General features: G+C 40.2%; 3 protein-coding genes across 3 annotated transcripts in view; 2 read left to right on the forward strand and 1 right to left on the reverse strand.

The window, feature by feature from the left end:
• Positions 1–577, reverse strand: part of stk25b (serine/threonine kinase 25b) — a 6,662-nt gene extending 6,085 nt beyond the window's left edge. The window contains exon 1 of the mRNA XM_031854818.1: positions 170–577. Coding sequence (XP_031710678.1) covers positions 170–199 — 30 coding nt within the window. The 5' untranslated portion in view covers positions 200–577. The remainder of the gene's footprint in view (positions 1–169) is intronic.
• A 1,286-nt stretch (positions 578–1,863) lies between these two features.
• On the forward strand, positions 1,864–6,537 carry LOC116387801 (mitochondrial fission factor homolog A-like). The gene is made up of 7 exons (XM_031855189.1): positions 1,864–1,974; positions 2,866–3,084; positions 3,273–3,451; positions 3,962–4,053; positions 4,193–4,363; positions 4,927–5,002; positions 5,684–6,537. The coding sequence occupies exons 2-7, from the start codon at positions 2,871–2,873 to the stop codon at positions 5,813–5,815; spliced, it is 864 nt and encodes a 287-aa protein (XP_031711049.1). The 5' UTR covers positions 1,864–1,974; positions 2,866–2,870; the 3' UTR covers positions 5,816–6,537.
• Positions 6,538–7,064: 527 nt separating this feature from the next.
• On the forward strand, positions 7,065–12,730 carry LOC116387800 (probable flap endonuclease 1 homolog). The gene is made up of 11 exons (XM_031855187.1): positions 7,065–7,750; positions 8,496–8,562; positions 8,753–8,855; positions 9,126–9,180; positions 9,306–9,367; positions 9,484–9,620; positions 10,877–10,937; positions 11,073–11,204; positions 11,293–11,438; positions 11,522–11,666; positions 11,912–12,730. Exons 1-11 carry the CDS (start codon positions 7,669–7,671, stop codon positions 11,966–11,968), a joined length of 1,047 nt encoding a protein of 348 aa, XP_031711047.1. The 5' UTR covers positions 7,065–7,668; the 3' UTR covers positions 11,969–12,730.
• Positions 12,731–12,895: the final 165 nt, after the last annotated feature.

The following is a 12,895-nucleotide window of genomic DNA, read 5'->3' on the forward strand; positions in this document are numbered from 1 at the left end:
ATATATATATATATGAATAAACATGTGTGTATGGTGGGTTTCATCACGTTGCATTGATGGCTTAGACCCCTACGCACCTATTCGTGGAGAGCCTGACAGTCATGAGTGTTCGGCTTGTCTTGGACAAGAAGAAGGGAGGTGACAGTTGGTGAAAAGATGATTTCTGTACCTGGTTCTGCATGTCTCGAAGATGTGCCATTCCCTCTGCAGGCTGGACGGGACAGGGACAGCCACGGCTCTCCCCTTTCAGAGCTTATCAAATGGTTCCTTTCGGGGTTCTTCCTCCCCTCTTAGCTGTCTAGGAAGCTAGCTAGGTGGCTAGCCAGCTAGATAAACACCCAATCTGCTGGCTTTAACGGGGCTGTCACTCCGCGCTCTGTTTTCGGCCTCCAAGTCCAACGGAGGACTGAAGAGACCGGCGAGACAATAACCTATTAACCGAGAGACTCCATTTATGTCGGCGGTGATGGATAAGAAGATATAATGCTCCTTCCGTCTATTAATATTTAATTCATTTCAAGGAACGCTTAGCCTGTTGTTCATTTGAAGCTTGAGGAGGACAAAATAATGGCCCCAGCCGGAGGGCGCATGCGCATTGGGTTTAAAGGAGGTGGGAATTGTGGGAACTGTATTTCTAAGCTTTGCTAGGACTTTTAATTTCTGTCATTACTGTGCCTAACACTCGGTGAACATTTAAGGAACTAATATGTGTTTAATTAAATCAAACCATAAAAACTGTACCTACATTGTGTTTCTGGTCATTTGTGTTTAATCGATTCAAAGCAGAGTAACAGGCCAACCTGAAGCTGTATTTCAGCAGATATGGGATAACATGATTTTAATGTCTTTATCTGAGTCTTATTATCCCATAAGAGACCACAAATAAACAAAGTAAACAAGCTATAATGACATTAATAAGCACATGCATAGCTATATATTAGCTCTTGTGCTGCACCTGATCAGTGAAAACATTTGCACTAGCCCATTAACTGCTTGCTGCAGTGGATTTTATTTCTAAAAAAAGGTTTGACATTACACACATCTGCTTATTGACTGCACACATACCAGAATACTGCATCTTGCTGTTTCAACAAAGCCCAAAAACCTGGTGGTCCTAAAAAAAATTGCTGAACAAATGGAATTTTTGCATCAAGTGTCACTGGTAGACATACAGTCACTGTCATTACCCAGAATGCAAAAGGTCAAACTTTAGCACAGGATCAGATGCAGATGTTCTTACACTGACACATTGTTCATTTACAGGTAGTGAACCATGTGCATGGACAGTGTTTGAACTGTGAAAGAGTGACCAAATAACGCCACACAAATCATTAAGTGACAGGAGCATTTGCACCTTTTTGGTTAGCCATCTTTGTCACACTATCATATCAGACCGTTAAACACTGATCATATAAAATGCATTTACAACACTTTAATTGTTGTGAATGAAGCAAGCCGTTTATTTCCATTCCCTCAGTAACCATATTTCTCTTTTTGAAGTAAGAAATGTTTGGTTCGTAGAAATAGAAAGTCACATTTGTGTAAAATATATTCTTTTTAAATCGTTTGTATGTGTTTGAATGTCAAACTAAATTCCAAAACGTACACGGACCAAACTGTTCTCTCTGCAACAAAGGAAATGTTGCATTTACCGTTGGTTTATTGCCTATTACATTTACATTGTATGTAAAACAGTTTTTATCGAAACAACTAATTTGCGCGTGACAATTGTGTGTGCTCGTTTTAATACCCGGGTGCTGCCTGCTGCTGCGACTCAGACTGACAGTGTGGATTATAAACTCCGCCCCAGCGGACACGCGGGTTATCTTTACTGGCGGATGTTCACAAACACACCAGCTAGAAGCGGTGTGTCCGGTTCTACTCATCGTCCGTCCAGGTTGACGCTGTTATTAAGACAGAACGAACCGCGTTTTGACACATGACATTTTAAACCTCGGTGCTAAAACCATAACGGTAAGTACGGTAGTCATAGAAAGTAAAGCCATGTCATTACCTGGGTTGCTTGCCCGTTACTGCAGACAGTCCGCGCGCTGCCTAGCTAGCGTGTTGTGGTAGAGATAACATTAGCTAATGCTACACACACTAGTAACATTAGCTAGATATTAGCTACATGCTAGATATGGCGTCTTGTGTGGGTTTTCATTCGTTGACATTGGAGCCATGTCAACAACCGCTATATCTAATGCAATTTGTAATCATTTCATGTAACATAATGTTGAATGTTGTATCTAGTTAATATATTATTTATGATACTGTATATCCTTGATATATCCTTACCCTCCACACTGTCGTCGGGCTTAATTGGTCCCTACGGGACATGCCCTTTCACACGGGTTAGAGAGTTACGTTGTGATTCTTTGTCATTTTAAATAATATATAACTACTCAGACTACAGAAACATTGAAGTCGTTGCTGAAGACCCACCTCTTGTCCTTTGCGTTTGATTGAGTTGAGCTTGACACCTTAACTTAATTGTCTGTTGTGCTACAATTATTAAAATACTATTATGTGCACATATTGTTTTATTTTGTTGTTTGTGTGTGCTCAGCGCTTTAGTCAAATGTGCCATACTAGTTACTAGTAACTGATACTGCTACTGCTTTATACTATTATCAGAAAATCTAGATGGCATTTCAGACCGACCATTGACATTCACATTAGAGAGATGGCGAACACCCAGGACTCACAGATATGAGCTTGGGTGTGATCATTGAACATTTGACACTGTCTCTGTGATAGCGCCATCACTGAAGTGTAGCTTAAAGGTTTACAGTCTTAACTTGCACTCCAGTCTTACCTTTTTATTTGTTGAGTTAAGTTTCCTTCCATTTGATGTGTCTACAGGCTGGATGAGTGGGCCATTCACCTCCCCCTCTGCAGAGGTGGCTGAGATGAACCGCATCCATTTTGAATTGCAGTACACAGAGGGTATCAGCCAGCGCATGCGGATCCCTGAGACCCTCAAGGTGGCCTCAGAGAACCAGACAGGGTCTCTGTCACTTCAGCATTTCCTCCCCATGCACACAGCTCTCATGCAGGTGCCAGAGAGAATCATTGTAGCTGGTGAGGACAAGAAGATTAAAAGGATGCATGGCACAAAATACCCCACATATACACAAAACTGTGCATAGAATTTGGAAAATGAGGTGCACCAAGGGCAACACACTTTTGTAATGTTTTAATATCATTGTGACCTTCTACCACCAACCATTTTTATTTAACTGTCACTCTCCTCCTCACTTCCTCCACAGGTGATGATGGGGACTCTCAATTTTCTCGTCCACGAGACTTGGACCTTATTCAATCCATCCCTCCCATGGACCTTCTGAGCATGAAGGCCCCACCACGTATCCTCACTCTATCAGAGCAGCCACTGGACTCCCTTGAAACTGAACAAACTGCCACTTCACAGAGCATTCCCATCCATGCGGTACTGGTCAAACCATGGTTATTATTTGGTTTCCTTTTATTTTTCCGATCACAATTCATTTAATTTACTGAACTTGACACTGATCCTAATATTGGCGCCCTATTACACTATAATGCGCATTATAAAACTATAGAAAGGTAGCAGCCTGTAGTTAAACACTCAATGTCATAAAACATGGCAATTACATCTACAATAATACTTTTGTGGTATGGTCAGTAAATATAGTATATATCAGTAAGTTTATTAATTATAATATTGTAGATGCAGTAACATCTTGAATATTAATCAGATTAGATTGAGAAAGGTGTAAGGCCGTGAAGTTAGAGTGGGAAGCTGATGATTTTAAGTTTATCTGGTAAAAAACAAAATATAAAATTTCAAGGTGGAAATTTCCTAAAATCATCGCTGAAATCATGTAATGTAAACTAGCTAATTTGAAAGGGAGCAAAAAAAAATAACATGTTAGGTTGTAACCTTTTTCACTTTTAACCCTTTTGTGTCTATTCATAGGCCCACTTTCATGCTCGGTCTCGAAGGGAACGCAGTGCCAGTGAGAACATGTCTGCCCGCCATAGCGGTCAGATTGTCAGAAGTGATATAAGGTGAGCACACATCTACAGTGCTCAACCGCTGCTACCTCTTCATTCTTAATTTAATACCTGTTATTCTTATTTCACTCTTGGTTTGTTTCAAAAAAAATCTTATTTCTTTACCGTTTCTCCCCACTTACCTCTCTGCCAGTGTAACCCCTTCCCCTTCTGCCCCCCCAGTCCGGTTGTGTCCCCCTCTCTGTTCCCCTGAGGATGCTAACATCAACCTGTTTACGACTACGGGGTTCCTGTTTTATATCCAGTCAACAACACGTCGGGCATACCAGCAGGTCCTCGAAGTGATGGATGACAGCCACCGCAGGTCATTTCTATTGTCTTTGTCCCTGTATTTCTCAGAAGTCACTCTATTCACAAAGTTCCTCAGAACAAACAGCTGCCCATGGTTCTGAAATGATGTGAAAGCGCTCGCAAAAGTAATTTACGCACACGGCTGTTTGAGTTGCACGCACTACCGCGGATCTCATTTGTGCTTGCGGATTTTGACATTGATTTGCCTTCATTCAGTTCACCTTTTAGCCATGTGAGGGAGCCTGAATGTTCGTATTGTTCTGATAATTGCAGTCTACTAATAACATTGAATCTAATATGAAAGGCTAGTGTACATTGTTTGCTTTACTGATGAGAGGAAAAAAGACTGTTGACTCCACCTAAAAGCATTTATTTGGTCTCATTTATAAAGTATTTAACAAGTGTATATGTTTTTACCTATTGAAGATAGTTTAAGGTGATGTAAAAATGGTCAGGAACGTTAATTTATGTGTGTTGGAAAAAGTTCTCTTTCAGGAAAGTTTCTGTAGCTCTGAGCTCATTTAAAGTACGTCACTGTTGTCATTATTCTAAATTGTGATTTATTGATCTCCACAGGACACACCTGGACCTGGCTCTGGATATAAACCCTGACGAGTCTGGCTTAGTGGACGCTTCCTCGCTACGACGACAGGTAACATATCTCACCCACCTACATGACTGAGTCACTGTGTGCTTCTTGTGCTTCTCCTCTGGTGAGCATACTGTGCCTGTTGTGAGTATTTACCAGCTGCGACAGCATGTGGCTGGTATTGTTTTCACTATGTGAGTCTGTCTGTGTGTCATCATGGCAAAACATGGTCCTGGAGACACCTACAAATCACAGCTGATATGGTACAGTGAAGGCGTGCTGACACAACAATCTTATGTATCCCATATCAAAGATGCTGGCACGCAGCCAGTGATAAGATACAGCTAGGATTTTAGATACTCTGATATAAATAAACAAATGCATTACAATTGCAAGTACTAATCATCATCAAACTACCATGAGCCAGTACGAAAGTGGAAAAAGATTTTCTTTAAAACTAACAGCACTGTTGCGGCTGTAGTAAAGTGGTTTGATGTAGGATTGTTTTTGATGCATAATCTCACGAAAAAATCAAATAGGAGGGGCTCCATCAGGTTCTTCATGTCTGTATAGTCACTTAAGTTGTTTTTCTGACATCGTCTTGCATACCTTAAACTTAATAGTGGTAATTCTATGTATATACAAATCTTGCCCAGGCCCAGTACAAGTGCTGTTTTCACCTTTTTTTTTTTTTCTTTTTCTTTTTTTTTTAAATGGAGAAAAACTGTTTTTGTGGTCCATCAGATTGTGAAGTTGAACCGGCGTCTGCAGCTGCTTGAGGAGGAAAACAAAGAACGCTCCAAGCGAGAAGTGTTCCTGTATTCTGCTACAGTGGCATTCTGGCTAATTAACTCCTGGATCTGGCTTCGTCGCTAAGATTTTTGCAAGACTGATCCTCCCAAAACACTGGAAGCCAACGCAACTCCTTGTTAAAAGTGCAACCATTAAAATACAGAGATTTTACTACATCTAAAGGCAACCACGGGAAACTACAAGAACATCGGCAAATGTCCTCCACCACAATCCTGCGTTTCTATTGCAAATTCTATATTGGGATTTCACTTAGAAATGTCAAACATAGTGCTGAAGATAAAACCTGAGGCAGTAAAACATAACCAAAGTTTTCAAAACTGATGATATACGTATGTTTGGTCCATTTACAAAAAAAATCACATTTGTTAGTATTCATTAAACTACAAGTTTGCTTTGGTCGGGTACAACACCACTAGAACTAGAGGGAAAGCTGAAGTTAGCATATCTCACGTTCAAAGATTCATCTAACAGGACAAAGCACAATAAAACTATAGCTGGATGTTTGCAAAATGGTAGCAACTACTTCGATGTGGTGAGCTAAGTTGCTATTTTCCAGCAAAAACAAACTACTAGTTACCTTATTTGGCTAAAATTAGCTTCGACATAGGTTGCTGTCTGACTCTGAATCACTGCCAAACATTCTCCACCTCTCAATTACTGCACTGATGTTCACTTATATTTAGTAAAACTAAATGTGGTACAGATAAAAAAAACAATATGGGGGCCAGTTTAAAGTAGCAAAACCGTGTCTCATATTATTCAGCAAGAATTGTAAAACCTCACTGATGGTTGTTTGTGCAAAAATTCCTGATTGCAACTATTTAATGCTCATTAAATGCGCAGCAACAACCGATGTTACAGTGACGCCGACCATCAATCATCTTTGTGAGAGTAAACAAAATGTGTAAATGAGACTTTTTAGCTTCAGGAACAGAATCATTAGAAGGGAATCAAGGATTTACTTGAGCGATAAATGTTTTGGGAACCAATCCCAGAGCTGGAACTTTAGTTACAGGAGCAAGCTTCAGACCTGACCTGTCTTTTTTGTTTGAAATTGAAGTGTCAAAGTAAGAAGACTAAATCTAAAGATGCCGTAACATTTACCCTGAATGTCCTTTGAGTTCTTCTATCACACAACACATTTGTATAAAATACTTGAATAGCCTATTGTTGTAAATGTTGTAAATGTTGTAGTCTGTTTACCTCTTTGGCAGTGACTTGTCTATGGATTCTGTTATGAGCTTGATGAAGTGTAAACAAAAATACTAAGGGTAGGGTACTAAGGATGTTATCTGTGCCATGATAATGTTCCCCCCCCCCCCCCCATGCTGTTTCCAAAGTTTGAATTTGTTTTTCCAGAGAACTTGAATGTGTTTTCCACTAACCTGACATTAACCGAGAAGACTAAAAGCATGGACTGTGATTTCATTCATCATACAGTGTGATATAAATCTTAGAGCTAGTGTCAGTGTGATCATGTGTAATAGATGGCTATGTACATAACATATTGCTGTCATTACTTTACAATAATGATACAAGAATGTTTTTCATGGAGGTTTATTCATCACATGCAATGCCGAGACATCAACAAAGTCACGTGTTTTACTGTCCTTGTAATAAATGAATACATTCATTGTTAATAAATGATCAACTCCTCCAGAGCCCTGTTTCTGTACATTGCTGACCCCTACTGCTCTATTAGCTGGTGTGCATCCATACTGTGCTGCACCAGGAAGATGTCCCGAGGATGTTAACTGGACATCGTTGGAGAGAGATATCGTGAAAGTAAATCAGAAGTCAATTTATACTACCAAAGGTCCTCTACAAACGGCGATTAATTTGGATCAAGCTCAACCTGTTTTTGTTGTCTCTTACCGGATGTCTCCATAACAAGACTCCGTGGTGCCGTCAACACAATGGGGATCACCAAACTGGCCGATTTGATCCGCCGAAATGCTCCCGATGCTATTTCTAGAAAGGACATCAGTGACTACACGGGTAACACCGCCGATCTTGCATCAATCTCGTTGTTCTACTTGCGCGGTTTTATCTTTTCGTAACATCAGACGGAGATTGCTAACAGCTAACGTTAGCATACAGTCACGTGACTACCAGTTGGCTTCACGTTAGCAAACGTTGTTGTTTACTATAGAACTATTACACTACACAACAAATCCTCTTATGGAGTACTACTAACGTTACTTCACTGAAACATATCAGTTACAACATGAATGCCGTCAGTAATAATGGTTCAATAATATATCTACATTTGAAACACTAAACTGTTCTGCATGAGTACTTTTACTTCGGCTGCCAATTATAGCAGACACTTTTTTGACTATAGCTTTTTTTTTAAAATCGTGATACATTATTTGTGGCCTGTGGTATTACTACTTTTACTTAATCATAATGATTTAATGTAGCTACATACACTCAAATCTGCAACACTGCCAAAGCATTAATACTGCTGTTCAAAATATTTACTTTTAAATCCTGACATTTAATTGAAGTACGGTAACATTGTTTGCATATTTACGTAATAGACTGAATGAATAGGAATATTTTTCTCTGATATAAAGTGGAATAAATGTGTTGAGTTCTTCGCAGAACCATTTTAAGTACTGTACTTGATGTATTGTGGACATAATAACAAGTGGACATAATAGACGTGCCATTTATGACGACATGAATATTGTTTGTCATATGGTGCTGATGATGCTGGTGGTGTGTTACCCCCCCACAGGAAAAGTAATCGCACTGGATACCTCTATTGTCATGAACCAGTTCCGTGCTGCGATACCTTCACTAAAGTGAGCTCCTTAATGACCTGTGACCCATTCTGTCTTACTGAATCTAGTAAGAAAGTAGATCTTTTTTTTACATGCACTTCCTCTTTCTCCGATCAGCAACAATTAAAAATAATATGTTTAACAATGTACCAGGGTTTCTACCCTTTGGCCAGTTTATTTGTCTGAAATGTCCTTTATTTCTTCTCTGTAGCCCTCTGACAGGTCTCTTCTTCCGCACACTCACCTTCCTGGAACATGATATAAAGCCAGTCTTTGTGTTTGACGGGAAGCCTCCAGAGGAAAAGACAGCTGTTGTAAGTGACACCTTTGAGACTGTATCTTTAGACTCAACATGCCACTGAACACATCTCCCTGGTGTGTGTAAAGTCACTGCTCAGAGAGAGACTAATCTGGACGCTAATCTGGCGGTAGAACTGCTCTCCTTACATGTGTTGACTGGAGAAATATCTAAAATGAGGAAGTGAATTCAATGGGCCAGCGCGATATGATACAGACGGCTAACACCTGTAGTGTAATACAGATGACTCCACCAATGCTGATCAAAGCTCCTGTTTTTCCTGCAGCTCGAGAAGCGAGCTGAGGCAGCTGGTTTGAGGTCACCCAACCTCACAGGCGCAGGTACATCAACACAAATACAAGATGTTAGTGGTAGACTTCATTACATTCTGGAGAAATATACACTGGGAATATTAATTGAACATCAAGTCTTCTAAAGTGGATCTTGACTGTTGTGCCTCATGCAGCATCAGCCCAGACCAGAGATTGTCTCCAGGTCCTGAAGCTTCTGGGTGTACCTGTCATCCAGGTACGACCTGCTGAATATATTTCTTCACATTTCTCTCACTGTCTCTGTCCTAGCTTCATTCACTTCATGCGTTTTCATTCATATCTCCCTCTCTTTCTCTCTGTTTGTTGCTCCAGGCTCCAGGGGATGCTGAGGCGCTGTGCGCCCGGCTGGTGAGAGAGGGGACTGTGGACGCTGTGGCATCAGAGGACATGGACACACTGCCATTTGGAGCCAATATTCTCATTCGCCAGCTAAACGCCAACAGGGACAGGTATGAACTGTACAGTTAATGTGTTACGTTAAGGATTGTACTGTAGTTGTCTTATGTTTTAATCCATTCCTTTGTCTTAAACACATTCATGCTATGCTGGCAATTTACATTGATATTTAATTGTTTAATATCAATGTAATAAAAGCCTTTGGCCTACATGCTTGCTTAAGTATTCTTCAGAACCTCTGACGTCCAAGACTTGAAAGAACATCAATCCATTACTCTGTGTTTCTAACAGACTCAGAAGCTCATTCAGTTAGCGACTAAAGATGCCTCAGTGTTCTACTGAATGATTCAGAAAGTCTTTTGTTCGAGCAGTGGTCAGATTTTTTTAATGAACACTTTTAGATGTTTTTTAGATGCAACATCTTGTGTGTATGAGTTTCCCCTTCACACAAGGTGATCTGAAGTTGGTAAGCCGTGGTGGTATTGATGCACAGCCATCACTTGAGGCTATGAATCCAGTAGTCAGACATCATCCTGTCAGCCTCAACTAATGTTGATGTATCGATGGCACTGCGAGTGATTACCTCGTGTCACTTTATTTCCAAAAATCTAATCTATGTCTTTTAGCTTGTAGTGTTTTTTTTCCCGTTGATGATCAACTTCTTTGACTTTATGACTTAAGTTAAACTCAATACCCAACGGCTGGCTCAGTAACCGGTAGTAAAACCGAGCTGTCCAGAGTCAAATAACTTCACAATAGCATTGTACATTACTTTATACCCAAAGTCGCCCCCCCCCCCCCTTTGGAGATGTCCTCCTCCTCTTCTGAACTTTCCCCTAGACAAGTTACACTGTGTACCTCGGACAAGTCATAACAGAAGGTTTTTTTGATGAACCACAGTCTCCTTCCCCACTCGTCTTCTCCTGATTTCGCCTCTGGCCGCCCGTCACAACGACCGGCTCTTGTCTTTTCCCTCCGTTACAAATCTTGCCCTACTTGTTTATCTTCGTCATCCCCCCTCTATCATCATCCGAGCTCCAAGGCCGCCATACTAGACTCCCTGTCTCAGTGTCGTGAATAAATAACATATGACAATGATACAGGCCAATATCACAGTATGAATGTGAACATACTGTACATGGATACATTTCAAATTATGGATATGATTGATTTTACACAAATATATTTCAAGACACAAACACATTTTTCTCCCACAAGCTGAAGGCGGACTGTGGGTTTTCTAAACTGATCTAACGTTGATCTATGTTCTTCTTCTTCTTCTTCTTCTTCTTCTTCTTCTTCTTCACAGTGAGGTTGTGGAATATTCTTTAACCAAGCTGTTAGAGACACTCCAAATTAGTCACGAGGAGGTGAGACTGAAACTTTTAAGATGTCTTTCAAAGCATATAACAATAATAAATATATCATAATTCATAATACTGCTTCACAGAAATACTACAAACAAGTCCTCAAACTTTCCTTCTTTTGCTATTTTCTTCCACCAGTTTGTCGACTTGTGCATTTTGTTGGGCTGTGACTACTGTGACAAGATAGCCGGTTTGGGTCCAAAGAGAGCTCTGACATTGATCCAGAAGCACCGTACTATTGAGAACGTGGTTTTGCATATCAACAGAAAGGTACTACATGGACAACCAGTGTTCGGTGTTTTTCATTCTGTTTTGTAGTGTAAGATCTGATAAGACACTAGTATCTGCTGCCTTTCAGACCCATCCCGTGCCACATTTCTGGAGGTACAAAGAAGCACAGAAGATATTCTTGGATGCGTCACAAACGGTCGCTCCTGAACTGGCCTGGACTGAGCCAGATGAAGAAGCCTTGGTTGGGCTCCTCTGTCACGTAAAATACATTAAGTACGTACGTTTTGCTTATTTCACATGCTTCTCTGTGTCTTTTAAAGGCGGTTGTGACTGAATACGGGTTGATATGTTTCTAGGGAGGACAGGGTCCGTCGTCGAATGGAGAAGTTCCGCCAGACGCGGGAAAGTAAGCGGGAGGAGAGGGAAAAGGAGAGGGCTGAAGGACGTAGCAAGCAGAGTCGTATGGAGGACTTCTTTAGAGTTACCAGAAAGAGGGAGCAGGTGAGCTCAACATAACAATCACCTACAAAAATATGTATATTTTAATTTAAAGGTGATAAATTGGAGGAAAGCTATAATGATTAAATTTACTTAAAAAATATTTTAAAATATCTTTGAAATAATTGGATCAATCATGATTTTTACTCTATTCAAGCAGTCAGTTATGACCCGAAAACAAAAATAATTTTCAGTTGTTCCAAATGTGGTGTGCTGATTAGCCTGAATAGTTGTCTTTCTTCCTCTAGCCCGTCGGAGCTGCAGACCCTTTAAGCAGCAACAGAAAGAGACCAAAGTCAAAATGAGGCCGCCAACATCTCCCACTCGCTGCCGGAACCATTCCACCATCCAAGTTTGAAGATTTGTAGACACTTTCTAAGCTGTCTGCCTGTCCAGACTTCTCAAACAATTAACGGACAATCATGTGATCCAGATCTTGAATTTCTGCCATGAGGGTATTTTCTTTTTTTAAATCAATGCTTCATTCCTGTGTTGATGAGAACGTCTTCTTCTAACGTATCTTCTGTAACACAAATAATTGACTAATTTCAACAGTTTCAGAGGCTGCAGCTTTACATGTTGAATCATGGTTTTGTATTGGAAGAAAACTCTGCTTATCAAAGGGCATTCTAGTCACCTCATAATTTAGAAGAAGCTAAAACAGGCGTCTTGCAAAACACTGACTTCAAGTCTTTGTCTCTACATGGGAATGATCTGGTCTTAGCAGCAGTGTCTGCAACAATGTAGTTTACTGAGCAGTTTTTCAGTGTATCCAGCAGTTTCCTGCAAAGCCACCAAGACAAGCAGAGCAGGCGGTAGACTATGAAAGAGAACAGTGTGATCACTGTCATGGAGTCCTTCCCCCAAGCCAAAACTGGAGACAGGGGACGTCTCATCACTAGATATTCAATGAGCACCTGTTGTGAAAAGCGTGCCAAGGGAGAGACCAAAGACTTGAATTTTAAAACGTGCACTAAAGTGGGATCAAGTTAAAAAGAGATAGCGAGATGTATAAAAAAAACCATGTGATAAAAAAGTTTGTATTTTGAAAATACAGTATACTATATGTTTTATATTGTGTTTTCAAATGTAATGCTGTCGGCCATTTTTAATTAAAATACTGTTTAAGTTAATGTGTTTGTCTGATGTTCTTATGCAAAGTGTGATTTGGGTGCTGTATGTTTTTATAGCACCGTTTTTTAAATACTTTTTTCTGATGTATTTCCGAATAA

The sequence above is a fragment of the Anarrhichthys ocellatus genome, unplaced genomic scaffold, assembly GCF_004355925.1.
Source record: "Anarrhichthys ocellatus isolate YVR2014 unplaced genomic scaffold, GSC_Weel_1.0 scaffold15, whole genome shotgun sequence".
Taxonomy (NCBI): domain Eukaryota; kingdom Metazoa; phylum Chordata; class Actinopteri; order Perciformes; family Anarhichadidae; genus Anarrhichthys; species Anarrhichthys ocellatus.

What these genes read in the sequence shown, in the direction of transcription:
- LOC116387801 (XM_031855189.1), top strand. Translation starts at nt 2,871, where the DNA reads ATGAGTGGGCCATTCACCTCCCCCTCTGCAGAGGTGGCTGAGATGAAC. An exon ending in AGAGAGAATCATTGTAGCTG is followed by an intron (nt 3,085 to 3,272) that starts GTGAGGACAAGA and finishes CTTCCTCCACAG; the next exon opens with GTGATGATGGGGACTCTCAA. An exon ending in CTTCCTCGCTACGACGACAG is followed by an intron (nt 5,003 to 5,683) that starts GTAACATATCTC and finishes GTGGTCCATCAG; the next exon opens with ATTGTGAAGTTGAACCGGCG.
- LOC116387800 (XM_031855187.1), top strand. Translation starts at nt 7,669, where the DNA reads ATGGGGATCACCAAACTGGCCGATTTGATCCGCCGAAATGCTCCCGAT. An exon ending in CAGAGGAAAAGACAGCTGTT is followed by an intron (nt 8,856 to 9,125) that starts GTAAGTGACACC and finishes TTTTTCCTGCAG; the next exon opens with CTCGAGAAGCGAGCTGAGGC. An exon ending in CTAAACGCCAACAGGGACAG is followed by an intron (nt 9,621 to 10,876) that starts GTATGAACTGTA and finishes TCTTCTTCACAG; the next exon opens with TGAGGTTGTGGAATATTCTT.